At 60.5% G+C, this 23,914-nt stretch overlaps 1 protein-coding gene across 3 annotated transcripts in view; it reads left to right on the top strand.

Moving 5' to 3' along the window:
- The window catches only part of FIBCD1 (fibrinogen C domain containing 1), a 36,517-nt gene extending 12,849 nt beyond the window's left edge, over window positions 1-23,668 (top strand). For all 3 annotated transcript variants that reach the window (XM_032418903.1, XM_032418904.1, XM_032418902.1), the window contains 5 exons: window positions 2,653-2,812; window positions 3,195-3,331; window positions 14,580-14,676; window positions 19,058-19,237; window positions 19,777-23,668. In XM_032418903.1, coding sequence (XP_032274794.1) covers window positions 2,653-2,812; window positions 3,195-3,331; window positions 14,580-14,676; window positions 19,058-19,237; window positions 19,777-20,036 — 834 coding nt within the window. In that variant the 3' untranslated portion in view covers window positions 20,037-23,668. The remainder of the gene's footprint in view (window positions 1-2,652; window positions 2,813-3,194; window positions 3,332-14,579; window positions 14,677-19,057; window positions 19,238-19,776) is intronic.
- The last annotated feature ends 246 nt before the right edge of the window (window positions 23,669-23,914 follow it).

Below are 23,914 nucleotides of genomic sequence, written 5' to 3'. Positions count from 1 at the left end.
GTGTCTTGCAGAGCTATGGAACTGCGGCTCCTGGCTCCAAGCTTCCCAGACCCCTAGGTGATCAGCGCAGACCTGGGTTTCCCAAAGCACTGCCCACAGACACCCCCTGTCAGAAGTGCCAGAGCTGCTTGCTAAAAGGCACCTCTCTGAACCTCATCGCAAACCCCCGGGGCCCCGCAGGTAAAAAGCCATCGGGGCGGCCCTTGTGGGCCCGGACATCTATGGCCCACTGGCCCGGGAGCTGCAGAGCTGAGCGGTTCTGCCTTCAGGGTTCGGGCCAGCAGTGCTGGGATCCAGTCCAGCCTCCACCAAGGAGCGGCCAGTTGCGGGACTTGGGCGTGTCAGTTGCCCTCCCTGGGCTCAGTCTCCTCACCTGCAAAATGGGGATAGCGTAGTCCATACCCAGGAGGATGTGGGAGCTCCTGGCCGGGCTGGGCTCAGCTGGCGTCCATCACGGAGAGATGAGCCTTTCTTTTATTATTATGGAAATAAAATGGTTTGTAGACTAAAGTTGCAGCCAGTGGGGAGCCACCACTGAAAATCTCTTTTGCGGGAGTAACGATAGGAACCACTGGGTGCTTGGGCAGTAGGCACTTTGTAGCACAGTGGCCCCAGGAGGTGGAGCTCATCACCCCATTCTCCGGAGGGGCAGACAGAGGCTCGGAGTGGCAGAGTGCCCTGTGGAAGCTCAGTCACACGACCAAGAAGTGCCAGGAGCAACTTTGACTTTGCTGCTTCTAAAAGCTGCCAGGTCCTTTTTAATGCATGTGTTCAGCTCAGCGAGCAGGGACTGACTTTCCCTATTAATTCGGAGCATGTTTATATGTACATTTTCAACTTTAATCATTTGCTGTTTAAACGGAGGTCTTCCCTGCCCGCCAGCAAGAGCGGGCTGTGCCTGAGTTCCTCGAGTGTGTCTGGTGGTCGAAGAAGGATGGGCAGGACCCTGGAGACTTAGCCAACAAGCCTGGTGATCTCTGCTGCCCACACCCTGCAGGTGCCCCCTTCCCCTGCTCCGGGGGCTGCCTGCGTCCATGTGGTCCACAGGGCTCCCCCGACAGGGCCTGTCTATAGGACACTGCTGTGAAAGCCCAGGGAGGGGTTGGCCGCCTTGCCCCAGCGTCCCTCCTGCCCACCTCGGCGCCCTTCCCCCCGGGCCTCAGCCCTCCCTGCAGAGGAGAAGCTGACGGGGAAACTAAAAGCTTTTGAGGGGCCCTTGCTTCTGGACAAGCCGAGAATCATACTTTGTAAACTGCTGGCTCTGTATATTTCTATTTTCCTTCCTCGAGCGAGCTATTATCTGGCAAGTGACAGGTTCAGCGTGTAAAGACCCAGCAGGGCTCATGTGCATGGGCTGGCTGGCTGGCTGTCGTCCGCCCGTGACCCACCTCCCCTCCTCGTGGTCCTGCAGCCTCCCAGAGCCCAGGGTGGGGGAGGTGACAGCCCCCAGACCCTTCAGGCAGCAAGCATGGCCCAGAGGTCCCTGGGGGGGGCGGGGGGGCGGGGAGGTGGTCAGCCCGGTGCTGACCCAGCTACAAACCTCCAGACCCGGATCTCGGGAAGGGTGGCCGAGTGGTGGGAATGACACAGGGAACGTGGGCTGAGCCTTCAGGCCCCAAACACCTGCTCTGGTGAACCACCCCCAACACCCACCCCAGAAAGACAGGTGCCATCACTCTGGTCCACAAAGGGGGTTCGGTTATTCTTCCAGGGTCCCTTGCCCAGTGAATGGAGGAGGGGTTGAGTCAAAACCCAGAACTGACACCAGAGCCTGGGGCCAGACCACCGCCCCCCACTTGTCCTGCCCCTACCCTGCACAATGACACAGCCCTAGGTTCCTTTCCTGCCAGTCAACCCTGGGAAAGAGCCCGAGGTCGGTCTCCATCAGGGACCTCTCCTTCTGGGCCTCGGTTTCCCCATCTGTACCGAGGAGACAAGCAAGCCAAGCCCTCCCCCCTGGCCATGCTGTGGGGGTGAGGTGAGACGGCGGACATCGGAGCCGTGACTCGTGGATGTGGAGTTGGGGACCGGGTGGGGTGGGAGGAGTATCCCGGGGCCCCCTGTTTGCACCCAGAACCGTCACCCCTGCCTCCGCGGCCTTGTTGGGCATCAGGAGAGACTTTGGGGGAGGGTGTTTTGTAATCTGCAAGGTGCCTTAGGAATTTTCGTAACAAGGAAGGCCAAGTCCTTTGTGCCCTGCTGGGGCCCCACCCTGTGCTGAGTCCCACCCACATGTTGTCCCCAGTCCCCATGGCCGTTGCAGCAGGGAGGCCCCGGCAGCCCGGCTTCGAGGCTTGGTTACGTCACTCACCCCCCGACGTGTACCTGGTGAATGGGTGAGTTGGGATTTGAACCCAGCTTTGCCTGGTGCCCGGTGCCTCCTCCCCCTGCACGCAGAGCTTTCTTCAGTCCCCTCACCTGGGCTGAGGCACAGAGACGGAGGAGGACGGGGCTTGGGGTGCAGCAGGGCACAGGTCTCTGCTGAAGCCTCTGCCTCCCCTCCCACCCGAGCCCCCATCCTCTGAACACACAGACACAGCTCCTGGGGGGCCCGAGCAGGGCAGAAGGGGGTGGCCCGCGCTGGCAGGTGCTGGCTGGCTGGAGCCCCCGCCCCTTGCACTCACCCCTTCCTCTTACCCCTGTGCCCCATAGCTTCTCTCCGAGAGTCAAGGCCACATGGCTCACCTGGTGAACTCGGTCAGTGATGTCCTAGATGCTCTGCAGAGGGACCGGGGGGTTGGCTGGCCCCGCGCCAAAGCTGACCTCCAGAGGGCACCTGCCAGGGGACCGCAGCCCCGCGGCTGCGCCAACGGTGAGCTGGGGGGGGGGGCTGCCTTTCTTGGGCGACCTGGGTGCCCAGCTCTGTACCCCCATGGCCCCTCGCCCACCCCTCTGATGAGGACACACAGCTGCTGTTTGCTGAGGACTTCCTGCTGCCAGGCAGCTCTGAGCACCCTACGTGCACCCTTCTGTTGAGCCCTCTCCTGGCCTGTTGTGCCCATTTTCCAGATGAAGAAAGCAAGGCTCAGAGAGGGTGCACGCTTACCCAGGTTCTACCCCCAAGGCTGGTGCCCTGGAGCCCATGGGGCACTGCAGGGTAGACTGACAAGCCAGGGAGAGCCAGGGACAGAGGGTGGTGGTAGTGAGGGGGACACAGGTACCAGGCGCAGCCCTGACAGCATGCCCCGTCCCAGGCTCTCCACCACGCGACTGTCTGGACGTGCTCCTGAGTGGACAGCAGGAGGATGGCATTTACTCGGTCTTCCCCACACACTACCCCGCCGGCTTCCAGGTCTACTGCGACATGAGCACAGACGGCGGCGGCTGGACGGTGAGTCTCCCGGGCGGCACAGCCAGCTTCCTCTGGGCCCTGCGGATGCCCAGGCGGGCCGGGCTGACCCACGGGGCGGCGCACTTGAACCCGGGGGCTCTGGGCAGCCTCTCACCCAGCCTTCTGCCCCGGCCAGGCCTGCCGCCGGCCCCCACAAACCTGCCCCTCATCTCACCCAAGAACTCCACACCCCCCAGAAATCGGCACAGGGCAAGCGGAGGCCGTGGGCTGACCCCTGGGCCCCGTGGGAGCAGATGTTAGACCCCGTCTCCTGCCCGTGGAGCCACCTCCTGCTCCCCGAGCCTCGAGCCTCTGGGAACACAGGGGCTCCCCGGGAGCACCGGGCAAGTCGGGGATGGGTTCTGGGATGGAACGCAGCACCAGGAACCTCTTGCTGTTGTGAGCTCAAGGGCTGGCGAGTGTAGATCTGTCTTTCAAGTTCTCCAATATATGGCATGTGTGCAGGAGATCAAAGGGGGAAAGGGGGGGAAGGCGCCTGCAGGGAGCAGAGACCCCCGTGGCTTCCCAGCAAGGAGCTGCTGTGACTTCCTGCCTGGGTAGGAAGTAGGGGTGACGAAATGTCCCCACGGCCAATGGAGGGCTGCTGGGTGGGGTGACCACAGGTGGCCCCGAAATCTCCCCGGAGCTGAGAGAAGGGGGTGGAGTGGTGGGGAGAGGCCCCTGGCTTGATTCCCCGGGGAGTCTCCAGATCCACCAGCGGGGAAGCCCCTTGTAGAGCGGGGTCTGCGTGTCGCCTCCCACAGCCTCTGTGACGGCTCCTGGCCTCAGCTTTCATGCGGGCACCGGAGCCACAGGCCAAAGGGAAATGCCGGGCCTGGCGGCATCTCAGTAACACATGTGGGCACTGAAATGTGAATTTCATAAAATGTTCGTGCGTTCTTCAAATATTATTCAAAAGATATTTTAAAATATTTTTCTTTTGCTTTTTAAAAACCATTTAAAAATGTTCTTGGCTCATGAGCCATTTAAAAACAGGCAGTAGGCAGGAGTCATCCTGTCGGCCGTGGTTTACTAACCCCCCCATTCTAAAGCTGGGATAGGAAGTGAGCTTGCTGTCCCTTCCCCCTCAAATCAGTGGCCTTCCAACCCTCTCCTGAAGCTCAGCCTTGGGGGCTGGGCTTCAACGGGGCTGCCACCGGCCATTGGGTGACTTCGTGTAAATTAAAAATGCATGTCCTTTCCTTTTGGCCCACTGGGGCACTGGGCTTGACAAGGAGAATAGATGTGGGCTGGGTGCCCTAGAGCAGTGAACAACCTATACCACTGTCCCTGGACATCTGCCTGCCACCCTGAAAGCTGCTCAACCTCCCCAAGTTGGCCGTGGTTGGGATGCCCAGTGACAATGGAAATCAGGGCTCGTAAAACTGACTCTTTAATGGTTCTTGGCTTCACATTTAATTTCAAAAATGGGCAGATAATTTTGAGCACCTACTGTGTGCTGGGGAAGCACAGAGATGGGGAAATCCCTGCCGCAGTCCTCCCAGAGAGCTTGGAGTCTGTGAGGATTTGGGATGGAAGAAGTCACGGTAAGCAGAGGTAGGGGAGGCTCTGTGTAAGCTTGCTGGAGAAGGGGCGGCTTTTCAGATAAGCCTTAAGAGGCTGGTGAGAGCAGTAAGTGGGAAGGAAAGAGAAGGTATTCCGGGCAGAGGGAGCAACCTAACAAGGCCCTGGGATGTAGGAAGCACGCGGCCTCTTTAGGGAAGAGTCAACGAGGGTGGGTGGCGTGTGAAGAGGTGAGACTAGCAACAATATCCCAGGCTGCGGGGTTGGGGCGGGCACTGGGGAGTTACTGAGGGTGCTGGAGAGAGGAAGGTGGCTTAAGAACTGGCTTCAGGAGCTGTAACCTGACTGTGCGTCCTGGAGCAGAGCAGGGAGAGGGTAGAGGAGGAGGCCATTGGCTCATGCTGTGGACAGGCCTGCGATCAAGCCTCTGCCAGAGCAGCGGGCAGCTTGGGCTGCAACATCCACAGACGGACATGGGGGTGGCTCCCAGTCCTGCTGTGTGATCTTGGGGGAAGTTACTTAAGTTCTGTGAGCCTCAGTTTCCTCAGCTGTAAAATGGGGATACCCACTTGCCTCACTGAGAGATCTTAACCGCAAGCAACAGAAAATCGCCGATTTAAGCAGAAAAGGAAATGTCCTGGGGGGAGGCTGGGAGGCCAGAGAAACCAGCGCAGGGCCATGCCGCCAGGAATGGAGCCCCCCAGACCTGGCTAGGGGTGACGTGGTGGGAACCCCACTGCCCCAGGGCTGCTGGTGAGGAGCCCCTGGGCACAGCCACACCTGGGCACGGACACCCCCAAGATGGGTGCGGGCCTGGGGTGCAGCCTGCGGTTCCTTTGAAAGAGATCCCTTGTGTCCCTGCCTCTTGGCTTCCCCAGCCATTGAGCCAGTGGCTGTTCTGATGGGTGGGGCCTGGGCCACAGGCCTACGACCCTCCCCAAATCTCAGACGATGGGGAAGGACAGCCAGGTTGACCAAGGCTTCCGCCGAATGCTTGTGGGGCATTCAGCACAGGCCCATCAGTGGCCCGATCACTATTTAGAACAGTGGGTCACGCCCGATGCAGAGCACTGGCCAGCCAACATGACAAGGATGTGTGTGACCCCGCCCCTTACTGAGCTCTGTGCCAAGAGGGCGTCCACCGCTGTCCAGGGGACAGTCGTGGGGGCCTGAAGCAGGGTATGGGGTCAGCTGATTTCCAGGGGTGCCCAGGTAGGCCCCCAGGTCTCTGCCCTTGGCACTTGGGGCATGAGGAGAAGCTGGCCCTGCCCCCCCCCCACCCCCCAGTTCTCACCAAGGAGCGTGGTGCGATTTTTGGTGTGTTGATGGCCAGGCAGAGGGGAGAGGGAAGCTTCCCCGGGGGAAGGCATGGTGAGACATGGGGGTGCAGGCAGCCCGCATCGGTTCTGAAAGGGGTCGGCTTTCCCGAGCACGGGGAGAGACAGGGGAGGCCTGAGTGAGGCAAGTGAGTGGCGGGGGGTGGGGGGTGGGGGTGGGCCAGGCGAGTGCACTCAGAGGGCAGAGCCAGCATGAGAGCCCCTGAGAATCCCCCAAAGACCCAGGGACAGACATACCTGCAAACATCTCTTCAAGCTCCACAGGAGAGCATTTAAATGTACTGGATCCGTGTCTGGGGGCTAAAAGCTCTCTTGTTTTCCTAACTCAGAACATCTGAGTTATGGCATTTGCTTCTGGGAACTCCTCGGCAGGCAGAACTGCACCAACGTAGCAGCCAAAGCCCAGAAATCAGAGTTAAGGGTCAGGACAGGCTTAATGAAAGACTTGGGCACCAGCCCGGGCTCTGCATCTTCCCTGTGGTGGACTTGAAGCCAGTCTCCCAGGAAGTCCATCAGGATCGGGGCCGGGAGGACGGTAATACCCGGGGCCCGGGCTTCCGGGACCATTACAGGGGAGACGATGAGGAACGCCAGCAGCCCCCTCCCCGCCCCCCAACCCTCCCGCTCAGACACCTGGATCAGGGGCTGTGGAAAGCAGGCCGCTCTCGGCTGAGAAGTGTTTGCGAGGCCGATAAACGTTAATATCCATTTGGGCTTCCATCAAAAGCAATCTTTGCCCAGATACCTCTGGGCATCTGTCAGGATCACCTCCCTGCCACACGGAATCTCTCGGAAACTCAATTGTTGTTTGGGAAGGAGCTCGCTGCCGCCTCTCTGAACCCTGGTACCATCCATCCTCGTTAGGCTCTGTCTGAGCTGCCAGACCGCGAGTGCTGACCCCGGGTGGCCCTCCCTGGTGGACAGGGCATCTGGGGCTGGACGCTGCAGCCAGAGCCTGCTTCCTGGTGACACCAGACCGGGCAAGGAGGGGGTCCGGCAGCCCTGGCCACTTCACGGCTGATATACCAGGCCTGGCATGCCTCCAACCCCTGGAGCCTGGCTGAGCAGCCTCAGAGAAGGAGGAGATGTGTCCAAGGCCACCTAGCAAATGAGCAGCCCGCCTGGGGCAGCGCCCAGACCTCCCGAGGCCCAGCCTCACGCGTGTGTGTGGAGCTGGGCATCACACGGTGGCCCTTAATCATCCAACCGCTGAGCACCAACCACAGGCCAGAGGATCCAACAGCAAGTTCCTGGCCTGGTGGGGAGCTGGCAGATGAGCTGACTTGTGTGAGGGCTATAGGGCTGGGGGGGATGGGGGAGCCCAGAGGAGAGCCCCTAACCCAGCCTGGGGCAGCCCAGGGAAGGCTCTGGACAGGGAGGTCCAAGCACTGGGGGACAAGGAGAGAACAGCATTCCAGGCAAAGGGAACAGACATGCAGAGGTCTGCAGGGACGTGGGGGCGCCTTGTCTGGGTCCGCGTGGGCTCTGCTCTGCTGGTGTATGGAGCTTGAGGGGCCAGGGACGGGAGGGGGGAGGTGGGCAGGGGCTGGGTCGGGTGCGGTTGTGCGGGCACATCAGGAGACAGGCTTTGTCCTGAGGGCTGATTGGGCTCCTACCGCCCTCAGGATTCCCCCAGGTGGGGAGTGACTCAGACTTGGGCCAAGGGCATGGCGGCTGGTGGGGGAAGTAGTTCGGGGAGTGTGAATTCTATGGGCCCTGAATTGTGGCTGCGGACAGTAGGAACTGCCGGGTGGGAAGAGGTCACATGTGGCTCCTTGGGGTGGGGAGGCCACAGAGGGGTGGGCACACGCCTCAAGGTGGCCTTTTGGCGGATGTGGCCACTGGCCTTGGCTGAACCCAAGCCTTCTCTCCACACTCACCAAAGCCCACAGAGACCCGGGCCACACAGGGTCACGCCGATTGTCAAGGCCACTCCTGAACTTGACACGGGCACTCACCCCATCCCTGCCCCAGGAAAGGAGGAGGGAAGGCAGGAAGGAAGGACTGCGTCCTGCTGACCTGCGACTCTGGGGAGGGGCCTCCTTTGGGAGGCCTCTCTGACCACCGGAGCCCACCCATCATGCTCCTTCTTTGTACCAAAGGTGGGATCAAGCGGTTACCTGTCCGCCTGCTGTCCCTTGTCACACTTTGGGTGATGACACTTCACCTCACTGAGCCTCACTTTTTCACCTGCTCAGTGAGGCTGATAGAGCACCGTCCACGTGGGGAGAGAGTCAGAATCCTTCGCAGGCTCTTCCCTGGTGAGCGGGGAGCAGGGGGAGCAGGGGTCTACGCTGAGCCTTGGGGAATCCCTGCGAACAGAGGAACCTGGCTCCCTCCTGCAGGATCTTACAGTCAAGCAGTGTGTTTAAAGGGAAGACTCGTCAAAACAGAGGTCAGATTTCCTCATCGGGAAGGTGATGCGTGGGACCGGGCTGGCCGTTTCCGGCTCACCTCCCCGCCGGCCGTGTGAGACTGGGAGGTCGCAGCCCCTCTTGGGGTGCTCCCCTTCCTCGTCCAACCACCAGTGTGGCCCTTGTATCTTGTGTGGCCGCCTTGCAGGGGCCTGGTGTGGGTTTTGGGTGGTCAGAAGGAGGGTCCAGCTCGGCATCAACAGATGCCCCCCCCCAACTTCCCCGCCTCTCTGCCCTGCGGCACAGCCTTGTCCCCATCGGCATCTGCCCTTGGCGTTGCTGCCACCAGGCCTGATTGCCAGCCCCTTCCCTCGCCTTTGCATAATTACCGCCGGGGTCACCAAAATCAGGTCCAGTTCAGCATCTCCTGCCGCAGGAACCCGCAGGAGGATCGATTCTGCTCGGCGCCCCCACTGGGACTCACGGCGCAGCCGCCTGCTCCCAGCACCACGAGCTGAGTGGCCCAAACCCCGTTCTGCACGGTGGCCACGCTCTGCCAGGCGTTTTACTGTTGTGCGAGGTCAGCGGCTCAGGTATGCTGCTAATTGGCTTTGCTGTGAGAGAAACCGTCCCCTCCCCACCTGAGCTCCCCAGGAAGGGAGGAAAATCCTTCCCTCACTTGCAAAACATCAAAGGAGCCACCACCAAGCGGAGCCCAGCCTGGCAGCGGGATCCGGCTCAGGGAGAGATGAAAAGCCAGGGAGGCTGGACCGCAGGGTTGTGGGAGCCTCCTCCGTCCGTGGGCTGAGGCTTCAGCCGGTCCTTGTTGCAGACAGAGGCGGTGGTGGCAGGGGGACCTGCCATGACATCAGTGGGCCACGGTGTCCCCGAGCCGTAGCCCGGCTCGGCACCGGCTCCCCACTGCCCTGGGGAGTCCTTAGGGCTGCACACCCTAATACATGAGCAAGGTGACCGGCCCCGCATCCCCTCGAGCGATCCGCTCGGAGAAAGCTTGCCTCCATCCAGAGCAGTTTGGATTTTGTAAACTTTTAACGTAAAACGGGGTAGCACACGCGGACGCTCAGCCCGGTAGCTCAGCGTTTGATAAATGGCAGCTCTGAGCAGCGTTTGCCAGGAGCCGGCCGCCGCCGACTGCCAAGCCTGGGAAGCATGGCGGGGCGCCAAGCCTGGGGGTACCATTTCCAGTCAAAAACAAGGAGGAGGCCCGCTTCCTTCTGGGCTTGGCAGCTGGTTCTGAAGGAGAGGGAGGGGACGTTGGTTAGACCTACTATGTGCGCCCCGTTTACGCTTTTACTTCATTGCGCGTTTTCCCTGCAACCCTGCAGGGGTGACAAAGGAACTGCTGCTGGCGCCTCTTTACAGAGAGGGAAACTGAGGCTGGGAAAGGGTCCGTGACTCATCCGAGGTCACGCGGCCTGTGAGAGGCGGAGCCGAGATTCGAACTCCGGGGCCTTCTGTACCTGTGCTCTTGCCAGCAAGCCCGGGGAGCACCCCAGGGGCACGGCCCAGAGGTGTCCAGAAAGGATTCAAGGAGCCACAGCCTCCCCAACAGCCTTTGAAGGGCTACATTGCACATCCAAGTTCTTTGTTCCTTAGAAACAAAAATCCGCCTGGGCCACAGCGCCCCCTCGCCCCCCTCCCGGAATCGCCTGCCCAGGAGGTCTGGGCGGCTGGTGGACCCTGGAGCTGCACAACCAAGATCCTGCCTGCAAATGATTTCTGCAGCAGCTTCATCAGAGTCTAGGGAAAGTCCCAGCTGCTGCCTCCTGGGGACCCTTCAAAAGTGGCAGAGACACTCCCTCCCCATCTCATAGGGTTTGGACCCACCCAGCCCCCATCTCTTGGCTTCTCTGACCACCTGCCAAGACCCTGCTCAATATGCAGTTCAGCAGAGCGTCTCCTACTCCAGGCAGCCCTCCTGGAGCCCACCCTAGCAGATGGCTCAACCTCCTCTGAGCTCCCAGCAAATGTACCCACAAGTGTCACCATTACGGACTAATGTGTATCAACCAGCGTCTGTACCCGTTACCAAATCTTTGTGGGTAGGAGCTGCTATGACCTCCATTTTACAGATGAGGAAACAGGTGTAGGGATGGAAGGAGCTTGCCAGGTTAGGAGCTGCCCAGCCCCATGACTGCATACAAGCGCCTGGAGCAGCAAGCTTTTCATTTGGCAGAAGAGAGAAGCCCAGACTTAGGTGGACACCCAGCCTATCAGCTGGACCCCCAATGGAACTTGGTCTCCTGGATGCCAGCCGAGGGCACTTCTTGAGGCTGGCCCAGCTCGGCCGTGCTGAGGGCCGGTAGCCTCACGGGCCTAGGGGAGCAATGTACGCCCCCTTAGCCTTGGGGTGCCCCCACTCTGCAGAGGTCACCCCACCTGGCCACCTTAGCCTGCTCATCTGCCAAATGGGAGCACAAAGCCCTGTGTGCTGGGGAGGCCACAGAGCCAGGCTCAGGCGCCAAGGACAAGACTCTGGCTCTTAGCACGATGGCAGACAAGGAGCCAGTCGGACAGGGCCCCTCCGAGGAAGGGGTCCCGGCAGAGATGGGATCTTGTGGAGCACAAGACAGGCCCCTGGAGCCCAGCTGACAAACACAGGACCATCGGCCCCTCCGCTGCCCCCCCCCCCGGCTTGCCACCGCCCCAAATGCAGCCGCTCCTTCCTTTGGAACCGCCCGTCACCATCTGCAGGACCATGTGGGCCCATCCCTCCCTTGGCAGAGACCCCAAGCAGTACTTGGAAGACACGCCGGGCGGCCGGCACTGGCTTTTGAGAATCTGCATCCAGAAAACATGCTCTGTCTGTCTTCCTACGTGCCACCTGCTCGAGAGGGCGGCCGGCGCCTCGCCTTCTGCATCGGTCACTTTGCCGCTGGAGCCCGAGGGAGCCGCCCCAGGAGTCGGACCAATGAAGATTTAGCCTCAAAAGGAATCCTTTTGTTTCCCTACCATTTTCCACCCTTTTTTTTTTCTTTTTGGCCTAAGTGGGGATTCATGTTCTGTTGGGACAGATGGCCGGGAAGTGGGTACATCCATCCTTTGCTCGCTCCCTCTTCGCGTCTTCCCATCTGGCTGATCCTTGCTCTGTAATTGAAGGCCTTCTGCTTGGTGACATCCAGCCAGCCAGCGTCCCTGAAGTCCAGCTGCAGCTCAGCCTGGGCCTCTGAGTCAGAGAAAGCAAACTCCTGGGAACCTTGGAGAACCGGCAGCCGGTCTGTGGCCTCGAGGGCGCTTGGGACTTGCTGGCCACATCAAGCAGTGACTGGCTTGAGGGCGAGGCCAGGGTACCGAGTCTGAGATCCTGGCCAGGGCCGGGCTCACTCCATCACTCAGCCCAGGAATCAGGACAGCCTGTGGCAAAGGCCGGCAACGTCCAGAGCAGTGTGTCTCAAAGGGCAAGGATCGTGGCAGGAAGTTTTGGTTTCCGATATGAACACTCGTGAGTGTGTGTGTCATGATGCCACCCGCCTTTCCCGGGGTCATGGTCAGCGAGTCTAAATGCCACTTCTGCAAAGCATTGTCACGGATGTGTCTGGGCCGTTCACGGGGTGGATCACGGTTCATGAGCCCCAGGTGAGCGCGCTCACGTGGGCACCCAGTTGCGGTGGCTTCTGAGCTGGTACTGACTCAAACTCTGTCATCGGGAATGTCTGCCACAGCCAGGTGCTTGCAGCGTACTTTGCCCGGGTGGACAGAGAGGCAGGGAGGCCCCGGCGGGCCCCGAGCATGCGCTCTCACCCACCGATCGTGCATCCAGGCCGAGCCCCAGCCGGGCCCCTGCCTGTGGGTGGCAGGGGGAGAGAGGGACTGAGAACGGGGTTTGGAGGTCCGCTGTCGGCATAAGAGTCCTGGCAGGAGGACAGGGAGGCATGTCCTGGGTCTGGTGAGTGGCAAATGAGAGTGACGTGGAGGGTAGGACATTGGCCTGCGGGTGTCCAGCCTGGCCTTCGGCTGAGGGCGTGAGGGGTGGGTCAGACCGTCCACTCCGTGCTCACTGTCCCCTGGCTTCTGGCCAGTGTCGGAGCTTCTGTCTACCGTAAGGACGAGGGGGGCAGAGAACTGGGTTGGGGTAAGGATTTGGTGAATAAGAACGTGCTCAGTGAGAGGGACCCAGCCCCAGCATCTGCCGTGGCCAGCTGTCAACAGCAGCCCACCTTGGGCACTCTGCCCGTCCGTCTCAGTTTCCAGGGCTTATGCCCTGCCCGTGCCCGGAAGCCCAGCAGACCCCCAGTCTCCTTCGTAACAGTAGTGACAGGCAAAATAACTATGGTGGTGTTAATAGGACCAGCGCTCTGCCATGTATCCCTCCCTGGGGTCCTGGGAGGCAGGTCTGGCTTATCAGTGGGTGAGGACATACGAGGCCCAGAGGGGAGGGGTGATGTCCCCAGGCCACACGGCCACACTTGTGGTCAGGACCCTGCCCTTCCTCTAGGCCCACTCTGAATTCCCTGCCAGAAGCCGGCCGTGCTGGGCATACCCACTCTCCCCACGTCCTAGATCAGTCCTGCTTCCCATCTGGGTGGGGGTCCCCTGTGTCCCTCTGCCCTAAGGGAGATGCTCCGTGGAACATCTGAATGGATGAAGGAGGCATGGGGTGTGACCCCTGTGTACAGATGAGGAAGCTGAGGCTCAGAGAGGTGGAGCAATGGCCAGCCTGTAAGTGGCAGGGCCCAGGTCCTCACCATCGCTCCCCACCCGGCCCCCGACTCTCTCCCCCTCCAGCAGAAACAGGCTCCCGCTGCCCGCTGCCTTCTCGAGACTTCTCCCGGGAGCGTCTGAGCTTCTGCCAGGATTAAGCCTTTCAAAGGGCACGTGCTCAGGGTCCCAATCCGGCTGTCAATACCGCGGCCCAGCGCCTCTCAGATCTCTCCGAGCCTGATCGAAGTCCCCTCCCCAGCCAGTCCCTTCTGAGCACTTGCACCTGTCAGGGCCCGGCCAGGTCTGCGATGGTGGGGCACGAAGAAAGAGGTGTCATCCCCTTGCCACTCCCTCACGTCAGAGCTGCCCAGAGGCTGTGACTGACAGGTCCCCGCGGACGCATGCGGAGCAGGCGGCCAAGCTCACGGTGGATGATGCGCCCGGGCGGTTCCGGGCGGCTGAAATCAGGCTGCTTAGTAATGAAACCGGCGGCTCCCGGCGCCGCGGCCAAACTCCACCGCCTCGTCCGCGGGCACAGATGGAGGCGGGCGGGGGCCGCGGGCGCTGCCTCGGCAAATGAGCGAGCAAAAGGCTTGTTACACAGAAAGAGTTGGAAGGGGGGGCGGCCAGGAACGGGATTGTCAGCGGATCCTGTGAACACTCAAGGCAGCTCTGGCCTGGACCAGCGTGGTACTTATTTCAAAGCAATTTAACCGATGGGATTCCTGACTCCCAACTCAAGAATGTCATTAAAATGAGTTACAGAGGCAGCAGGGCTGCTCCTCGGTACCCGAGTCACACCCCTGCGGGCTGTGGACTCCTGCCGCCCGCCCCCCGGAGAAGTGGCCAGGGCTCTGGTTCCCCAAGCCCCCACTGATCCCCCCCGCCGCCGGGGCCTCTTCTGCTGGGGAGGGTGCACGTGACGCCGGCAGAATCCTTTTGAGAGACGGAGCTCCCGAGGCTTTGTCCTCGGTTCTTCAAAACTCGAGAATGGGTTTTTGCTCAGTTTTGTTTTGACCTGTGAAAAGAAATTAGGGCCCTTGCCCCCCCCTCTTATTTGACCCGTGGGGAAACTGAGGCCCAAGCCGGGATGGGACCAGTCCAGGGTCCCACAGCAGGGTGGCAGAGGTGGGCCTGGAAGCATGTTTTCTCCAGCCTCGTCCACCATGATTTCTTCCCGGGGGGACGTTTTGGGGGCCTGGGGGCATTCAGTCCGTCCTGCCTGGGCCCCCATGAAGCCCTTGAGTCCCTGCTCTGCTCCAGGCCCCTGATGTCCCCGAGCGGGCGGCTGAAGGGAGTGAGTGGGGCAGGGGACGCACGTCGAGGCTGGGGGTCCTGGGGCGGTTGGCGCCAGCTCTCCATCCTTTGCAGGTGTTTCAGCGCCGGGAGGACGGCTCCGTGAACTTCTTCCGAGGCTGGGAGGCGTACCGGGACGGCTTCGGCAAGCTCACGGGGGAGCACTGGCTAGGTGAGAGCCATGACGCCTGCCTGGTGCAGGTTCCTCTGTCTCCGTCGCCCCAGCCCGAGGGAACGCGCCCTCCCCGCCTGGGGGGTCAGGCCCTCCCGGGCTGCAGGGACAGGTGATCGGTGCGTTCAGTGGGAATGAGGTCAAGGAGCTGGAAGCCAAAGGAAGTGCGGACAGTGTGAGTGGGTCCCTTAGAGGTGTGTGCTTTTCCACGTTGGGACGCCCTGGGACCTGGTCGCCATCCTGGATCCAGTGAGTAGGGGGCGGGGACAGGGCTCAGTTTCAGGTACAGGGAGGGTCAGAGCAGCCCCCAAACTGCCCTGCCCTCAGGGGTCAGCAAATGCCCGGGGTGGGCTTGGGGCGCCAAGGGCATAACTCCCAAAGGAGAGGCCGTGGTTCCTGAGGTCCCTGAGGTCTCGCAGCTGGCACGCGCTCAGAAAGCTTGTATTCACGTTGCCCTTATTTACTTACTATTTATCTTTAGATCCCCTCGGTGTTTTAAAATTTGAATATCCTGCATAATTTCATTCTGAAGCATAACGTCCATAAAAATCACAGGTCTGAGGTCCTAGATATATTTGGGAGGTAGTTGGGACTTGAGGTGAGGTTTGGGTTTTTTTTTATATGTCTGTAGGAGTCACCGTTAAAGTGCATGATTCACGGGGTTTTAGGATATTCACAGAGTTGTGTAACCCTCGCCCCTACCTAATTCCATGACATCTTCTCCACCCCCCAAAATAAGCCCTGTGCCCCCGTTAGCAGTCACCCCCATTTATATTTTTAACACATATTAAAATTGGGGCACCTGGCTGGCTCAGTCGGAGGAGCGTGGGACTCTTGATCTCGGGGTCGTGAGTTCGAGCCCCACGTCAGATGTAGAGATTACTTAAATAAATACACTTAAATAAAATAAAATAAAATAAAACAAAACACACAGCATGGGACTGACATGCCATGTTAATAGCCGCATGCACCCCACAGCACATGGGCCCCACTTTGGCTTGCCTGGGCCTGGGTATATGGGAACGGCCCATATACCAAGCGAGAGGAGGTGAGAACAAATGTGGCTGGTGGAGGGCTGGGCTCCAGGTAGGGGTCAGTATGGTCCCAGGCCTGCCTGTAGGAGTTTCAGGGGAACTTCTGGGGGAAAGATGGGGTCAGTCCCAGAGGTGGGACCGGGTCTGTGCCCACTCGCCCCCTGTGCAGAGGCACCTGGGTGCTGATCTACAGTGTCATTGCCTAATGTCTGTCTCCCCGACCCTGGGACCCATGAGGGCAGGACCCTCTCTGTCCTGGCCTCCACTGTATCCTGTTACTGGGCAGATATTGGCTGCAGAACTTTATAACCCCAAGTCTCTATTACTGTGCACCTCCTCTGCGCCCAGCCCATTTTATAGACCTCGGCCCTGACACCTCAAACCCACCCTAAGAGGGTGGGTGGCCCTGCCATTGTCCTCTCCTTTTATGGGTGAGGAAACTGAGGCTCAGAATGAGTGGTGTGTGTGTGTGTGTGTGTGTGTGTGTGTGTTGGGATGGAGGAAACCCGGGCAGGATTCACAAGCTTTAAACTACACCCTGAACTGAGTGAGTGAGAGCAGGGGCAGGGGAGGGGCCGGGGGAGAGGAGCTTCTAGGTGGGAAGACCCTTCCCCCGCCCCCCACCTGGGTGGGTGTGTCAAGATAGGGAGAAAGTGGCCAGGTGGGGCCCCGTTTCCGCATCACCACTCACCACCCTGTTGGAGCGGCGTTGGTGACTCCGCCACTCACCGAATCTTAATTGAAATCTATCAGCAGCCACGGAAGGTGCGGGAGGAAGCATTTAAGCGGGGCCTTGATTAGCTCCTGGCAGACAGGGAGCCCTGAGGAGAATGTCAACTCAGCCCTCCACTCCCCTGGCCGTTCCCTCCCTCTGCTTTTCCACACTCCCCTGTCACCTTCTCATCCAGTGTTTTGTCTTTTCCTATTGAGTTATGGAAGCTCTTTATATATTAAGGTCATTGATTCTTTGTCAGATGCACATGATATGTATTTACTCCCAGTCATTTATCTTTCAGCCTCTTTTTTTTCTTTTTTGTAAAATTATTGCTTATTTCCTAGACATTTAAAACTTTTATGTAGCCAATTCTTGCCAGTCTTTTCCTTTATATCCTCTGGGTTTCAGGCCCTGCTTTTCCCTCCCAGTTTTATAAAGACTCCTTTTTTTTTTTTTAATGTTTTTGAGTGTCTGTATTAGGTTCAGCTCTTTAATCCATCTGGGATTGATGGTATGAGATTTGGGGGTTTAAATAGTTTTCCTCTCCATTTTAACCCACCAGCTCCCTCTTCCTCCAACTCTGATGGTGATGGGGTCTGATCTCAGCTCACCATCCAGGGGCCCAGCGAAGTGGGATGTTGGAGAGACACAGGAAGTGAAGAGAGAGGGAGAGCGAGGGAGGGAGGTGGCCTTCATGGGAAAAAGGGTGAAGATGGCGGAGGACCCCCAGCGCCCCCACCCTGCCCCTCCTCCAGGGCACCCTGCCAGGGGCCCTTCGTGGGCATGGGGATGGCGCATCAGGAGCGGAGCACGGCTTCGCCCAGAGGAATGGCATGCTTAGGGTGGGCCCCTGGGCACCAGCAACCACTCAGTGGGGGAAAGGAATCTGGAGTCTTCCAGCATCCCTGCTGGGCTGGTGTCCCTCTTGCCCTATCCCTGGATCGGATTATTTGTCCTGGACAAGAACTGAGTAAGAGCAAGGAGTCCGGGCAGGTCTGCCTGGGTTCCAATCCCAGCTCTGCCCTTCCTCAGCCATGTGACCTGGGCCCGTCCCTTAACGTCCCTGTGCCTCAGCCTCACCCATCAAACAGCGATAACAGAGCCCCTGCCTCTTTGATCACGACAGCAGCTGCAAACACGTGGATAATGTGTGCAGTGGGCCAGGCCCTGTTCTAAGAGCTGTACAGGGATTCTTTAATTAAATTGGACTCATTCAAATTCCACTGGATTCATTAAGCCACGTGAAGTGCTCGGAACAGTGCCTGGCATTTGCGAGCGCCGTCCGGCTGGTGGGCAGTGGTCATCGTTGTCCACCGCCTGCCCTTTGCAGCGTGTGAAGCCCTCGTGGCCCCTCCCCTCCGCCCCGGGAGGCCCGCGGCGCAGGTGCACAAGCTGGGGTGTGAGCTGGGGCCCCCGGAGGGGGAGCTCAGGGAGGAGCACAGAAAGGCTGGGACACCAGCCCAGCAGGGATGCTGGAAGATTCCAGATTCCTTTCCCCCACTCTCAAAGCCTGGTCCGGGGCGGGTCTTGGGAGAGTAGGACAGGGCGGGGGGAGCTGCAGGGAGAGGCTGGGCAGGGTCCACGCGGCACTGCTGTTACTCGGCTCATAGCGGCTTCCCCTTGGCGCTGCACCTGGACTGTGGGCCCGGGCTTCCCTCTGGCCTGGGTGGGGAAGGGGCCGCACGGTCTTCTCACCCCCTTAGCTTGTACTACATCCTGACCCTCCTGCAGGGGGTCTGGAGCTCAGGAGGGAGAGGCTGATGAAATGTCACTCGATGTTGATAACTTGTAATTTTAATTAAACGCCCTCTTAATCAAGAGGTAATCAAACTGGCAGGGAAGCACCTTGAGTGTGAGTGTGTGAGAGAGGGAGGGAGGGAGGGCGAGGGACGATGGGGCGTGGGGGCCAGACCCGGAGACAGCAGGAGACTCAGAGCCAACCTTCCACTGCTCAGCCACCGTGCCTGCATTTATTGAGCGCCTACTGTGTACCGGGCTGCACTCAGATGCTGGGATTTAGTCGTGAGGTTCCACACTGGGTGGAGGCAGATAAGGAAATAGGCAGCGGGGACACAGAATGAGAAACACCGAGGGGGGGAGCCCCGGGGTGGGCAGAGGTCCTCATCCAGGACAGGAGGCCAGGCAGCCTTCCTGAGGTGAGACCTGAACATGAACAGAACCTAACCTGGAGGAGTAGGGAAAAGTATCCCAGGCAGAGGGAACAGCATGTGCGAAGACTCGGAGGCCAGGGTCAGGGAAGTGTGTACAAGTACCAGATCCCTTCTGGCTGGAGCCCAGAGTGAAGCCAGGATGAGGGATGCTGTCACCCCCAACCCAGATTTCCCAGGTTCCTTCTGACTCCTGGAGTCTTTCTACTAACCTTCCGCTCAAACATTTGGAAAGCATAACCTGACTTAAAGCGAACAGAGAAAACCAAACACAAGAAACCGTCAGTCCTGTTTCCTGCCAAATGCAGGCTGGCAGGAGGAGGGACGCGGCCCAGGCCTGAGCGCACAAACCTTTCTGTCGCCAACCACGTGAGCTTGGCTCTCGGGTCTCCTCAGTTCCCTCTTGTGGGGGTCACCTCGTGAGCCGCCCCCGCCAGCTTCGGCCGTTCTCTCCTCCGCTCCAGGGCTCAGGAGGATCCACGCCCTGACCACGCAGGCCACCTATGAGCTCCACGTGGACCTGGAGGACTTTGACAACGGCACAGCCTATGCCCGCTATGGGAGCTTCGGCGTGGGCTTGTTCTCCGTGGACCCCGAGGAAGACGGGTACCCGCTCACCGTGGCCGACTACTCGGGCACGGCAGGTAGGACCCCGGGCCGCCGCAGGGAAAAGGAAGGGCGAGGTGGGGGTGGCCACCCCCCAGTCTCCCCACCCAGGAAGACAGAGGAACTCCAGGTCTGGTCCTTCTGGCCTCCACCTTCAAGTCCTACCTGGTCCTCATCCCAGCAGCATGGAAACAGCAGGACCCGAACTGTTCACCCATTCTGCAGATGAGCAAAGTGAGCCCCGAGCCAGGAATCAGGACAGCTGGGGTTTGGGTTCCGCTGGACCTCTAAAGTGTGGTGGCCGCAGTCCTCTGGGCTGGGTTTCTCTTCTTAGGTGGAGGCAGGACCAGGAAAGGGAGTGTGTGAAAGAGGTGGGAGGAGGGACAGAGACCACCAGGACCCAGGGACAGCCCGGGGACCCCCAAGGTGGCCCCGTGGGGGCATGCGAGCTGCACAGACACCGTGGGTGCGTGGGAGCAGATGTGCGAGCACCGTGTGTGCATATGGGGGGCGCTGTATCCGTGTGTGTGCACGCGTGTCCGGGGGAGTCCCCATGGCACGCCCTGTGTGTGCGCAGGGGACTCCCTCCTGAAGCACAGCGGGATGAGGTTCACCACCAAGGACCGCGACAGCGACCACTCGGAGAACAACTGCGCCGCCTTCTACCGCGGCGCCTGGTGGTACCGCAACTGCCACACGTCCAACCTCAACGGCCAGTACCTGCGCGGCGCGCACGCGTCCTACGCCGACGGCATCGAATGGTCCTCCTGGACGGGCTGGCAGTACTCGCTCAAGTTCTCGGAGATGAAGATCCGGCCGGTCCGTGAGGACCGCTAGATGGGCGCGCTGTCCGCCCACCCCCCCACCCCATCACCTCCCCCATCCCCAGCCCGACCCCACCCTGCATCTCCTCTGACCTGCTCTCGCATTGGGGTGGGCTGCACATCACCTTCGTGCTGTCCCCACGCCCCAGTTTACCTCTGCTGATGGGGGGCAGGGCACACTGGACAACCCCAAATTCTACCTGCCCAGACTTTGGCTCCTGGGCTAAGTGTCTTGACTTCCCTTGGCCGGCACCCCGGCGGCCCCTCTACTTTGCCAGTCCAAACACCTGGTGCTTGGGGGGCACAGAGTAGGGGCAGGCGGCACTCCTGCAGCCCTTTTAGCAGACAGAGGGACTGTTTGGATCTTTCTGAGTCGGGTCTGAGGCCAGCCTCCTCTGGCCCTCCTGGCCCCCCTCCTTCACTTCCATGGTGCCTGGGGATCCTACCTCTCCCCTAAGGACCGTGGGGGTGGTGGTGCAGAGGGCCGCCTGCGGCCGGGGCTGGACAGCCATATCCCCCATTCCCACAGGCCAGACTGGGGCGCAGCTGTCTGGGGGGACTCCTAGCCCAGGGTGGCCAGGGCCAGTTCCCTGGAGCTCCCCCGACCCCCATCCACCCCGTGTTCCTGCAGGCCTGGGAGGTCGTCAGTCCCTTCGGCTGCTGTGCCCAGCATCCCGCCTTCCTGGGGCAGCTGGAGCCCCACCATACCCTGTCCTCTTTATGTGGGAGGCTGGGGCAGGTCCTGCTCCCTCCGGGCCTGGTCAGTGAGGACCCCTGTATTTTCTGGGCTGCCATGGGGCTTGAACCACCATCCCCACATTCCTCAATTCCCAGGGACTCCAGGGCCTTAGGGCCTCCTGGCATCAGGCCTGCAGGGTGGAGGCTGGACCAGGAGGGGTCCCGGGGCTATTTCCCTGGTCAGCTCAGACTGCTGTCTCAGTGGGGAGGCCGCCCCCTGCTGGTGAATGTGGGTGCTGCCACCTCGGGTCAGGGGGAAAGGAGGGGCTCACTGGGCAAATGGGGGGACTGAGGCACCACCAGACACTGGAAACAATCTGTCATCGAATCCTCCCAGTGCCCGACGTCTTATCATTCTACCCCCCAACAAGAACTGCAGGTTCCCGAGGTCAGCAGCCAAGAAAAGCGGCCCTAACTCCTCTGGTGGATAGTGCTGGGACCCAGACGCCCTTGCCGTCAGAACCAAGCACGGGGCTGTTTCCCTAAGTTCCTACCTGTGGGGATGTGATGGGGGCCTTTGAGAGGTTCTGGGAGGCTGGCTTCCCAGGGGTGGGCCGCACCAGTGGCCCCCCTCAGGCAGGAGGGAGGGAGGGGGTGTTGCCTTGTAGGACCCCGGAAGGCAGGTGAACACAGGCAAATAGGGGAGCGTGGGCTTCAGCTCTCCCTTCCCCTCCCACCAGACTTTGTGCTGCAGTAATGGTGAGTCAGGGCCGGCTGGGGGCAGCAGGAGGGCTCCGAGTGTGGCCGACTCTCTGTGCAAGCTGGCCCGTCCCCTGTAGCTGCACCTGGTCATGGCATTCAGCCGAGTCTCGCTGGACATCTGCTGTGGGCCAAGGCCTGCCCGGGTGCCGGACAGCACCGAGTCCCTGCCCTGTTGGCACCAGACCTAAAGCAGACACGGCCAAGAGACAGGCAGCGCAGCCCAGTGTGACCCGTGCTGGGGGCAGCCCAGCTGCGGGGGGGGTCGTGGCGGTGTGGGGGAGCTGTGGGGGGGCTCCTCATGACTTGAAGGGAAGCCCCCCCACCCCCAGCCAGCCCCCTTCTCCATCTTCTAGAAGAGGAACCAGTCCACCCGAGCTGCTGGGGCTCCCAGCCCCAGCACAGAGGCCGGGTGGGACCCCAAGTCCTCATCCCAGGGAGCCCCCTTCTCCCCCACCAGCCCCAGGCTAGAGCCGGCTTCTGCTGCCAGCCTCGTGGTGCCAGCCGCTATTTGGAAAGTGTCAGGCGTTTTCTGATCTGTCATCAAACAAACTCCTGGTGAGTGTGATGTAAATGGATTCACAGATGTGCGTGTGCGCCAGGAAGCTCAGGGGCGCTCCTGCCAGGGCTTGGCTGCAGAACAGACATGCCACGGCCCGGGGGGGGCGGGGGACAGACAGCCGAGGGCAGCTTTCGGGAGCGTCCAGCTGACCTGAGACACCCACTCCTTCCTAGCCGAAAGCACCAGCCCCACGCCCGGCCCAGGACTGGCACCACCATGGGACATGGGCCGGATCCAATGCTGGCTGAAGGGGCACAGAGCTGTCTGGTGGGGACAGCCAAGGCCAGTGCACCCCACTTCCTAAAGGGCACAGATAGCCCCGCACACCTGCTCTGAGCCGGGGGTCTATGGTGAGCAAGGCAGGCTCTGGCCCTGGCCTCCAGGAGCCTCCGCTGTGATGTCCATACGAATGGCCGTCACATGAGCGGCAGTGACCACAGGAAGAAGAGGGTGCTAGGAGAACAAGAAGCAGCTGCACCAAGATCTGATGGGTGATGGATGTGTGCAAACTGTCACCCAGGACCCAGGCTCACCGCACCCAAACTCTGTCTCAAGGGGCCTGAGTTGATGGTTTGGCGGTGGGGGCCTGTGGTCCCACTAATCACATGTGAACTGACCGACCCCCCCATCCCTTTCCTTCTTCCTTTGATGAGGAGAGCAAGCCAAGCATGCGGGGACATCGGGGCAGTGCATGTGGCCCCACAAGCTTCTGAAGGTTCCTTTCCACCAGCACAGGTAGGTTCTGTGGAACCAGCCAGTGGCCTCACTCGTTCTGTGGCCCCCAAACAGGACACATCTCTGAGTTAAACCAGAGGCCACCCTGGGCCACCTGAGTGCACTGCGTCCAGAGGATGGATGGTTCCTGGGCTTCCACCCTGATGGCCTCAGCACGGGCCTCCGGGAGATAAGGACAGCGCTGTGAGCAGTTCCCAAATTGCATTTTCCCCCTGCAGCCGCATGTAAATTGGTTTGATAAATGTTTGTCTTGGGGCAGAAGCAATATCGCAGGCCCGCCTCTTCCTTGTCCCCCTGCTCCCACCGTTGGCCATCCTCCTTCACACAGACCTCTCTCTGACCAGCCTGGCTGGGGCCAGGGCCCTGTCACCCAGGATTCGGTGGATTAGTCAACAGGAATTGCCAGGCTTCCGCGACACCAGAAGAGGAGGCAGGGAGGGATGCTGCGTCTGCAGACGGTGGCCGGGCAGGGGGGGACCAGGGGGCCTGAGCTAGGCCTGTGGTCAGCCGCACATCCCTGTCCTGTGCAGCTGGGGGAGCAACATGCCTGCAGATGAGCTCAACCTCGAACAAAGGACGCGAGGCTTTGGTCCCAGTGGCCGGGCCTCCCCAGGGCCTCAGTGTCTTCACCTGCTTGCAGGGAGAGAGCCGTCCCCAAACCCCGAGTGGGCCAAGCGGCTGGTGGGACTCCGCAAACCCAGATGCTGAGGTTGGCCGTGGTGGGACTGCGTGGAGACGGAGCGGGTGGGGGGCAGCCTCGGGCTGTGCCGATAGGCGAGCCTGACCGTCCACACGAGGCCGGCTAGGGGTGCGCGGAGTTGCTGGAGGGCCAGCACGGTTCGGGACAGAAGCTGGTCTGGGCTGAGTACACTTGGCGTCAGGTGTGTTCCTGTCTCTAATAAAATCCTGTGGTGACCCAGCTGGGGCCTCCGCCTCTAACCTCGCTTGGTACCCCACATCAGACCACGGGGCGTTCCAAGACTGTCTCCTGCACAATTTCCCCAGACTTCCTTGCCATTCCGGTCTTTATTTCTATTGAAGAAACAATGTTTCCCGGATAACTCAGTGCCCCCCGGAGGCTGCACCAGATCCTTTAGCAGAAGCAGGTGCACACCCAGCCAGCAGCTGGGCCGCCGCGGCCGGCGGAGGTGAGGAGG

This window comes from Phoca vitulina, unplaced genomic scaffold, assembly GCF_004348235.1.
Source record: "Phoca vitulina isolate PV1807 unplaced genomic scaffold, GSC_HSeal_1.0 scaffold21, whole genome shotgun sequence".
NCBI lineage: Eukaryota > Metazoa > Chordata > Mammalia > Carnivora > Phocidae > Phoca > Phoca vitulina.
The sequence above is the reverse complement of the archived record's forward strand: the minus strand, read 5'-3'. Positions and strand labels throughout refer to the sequence as shown.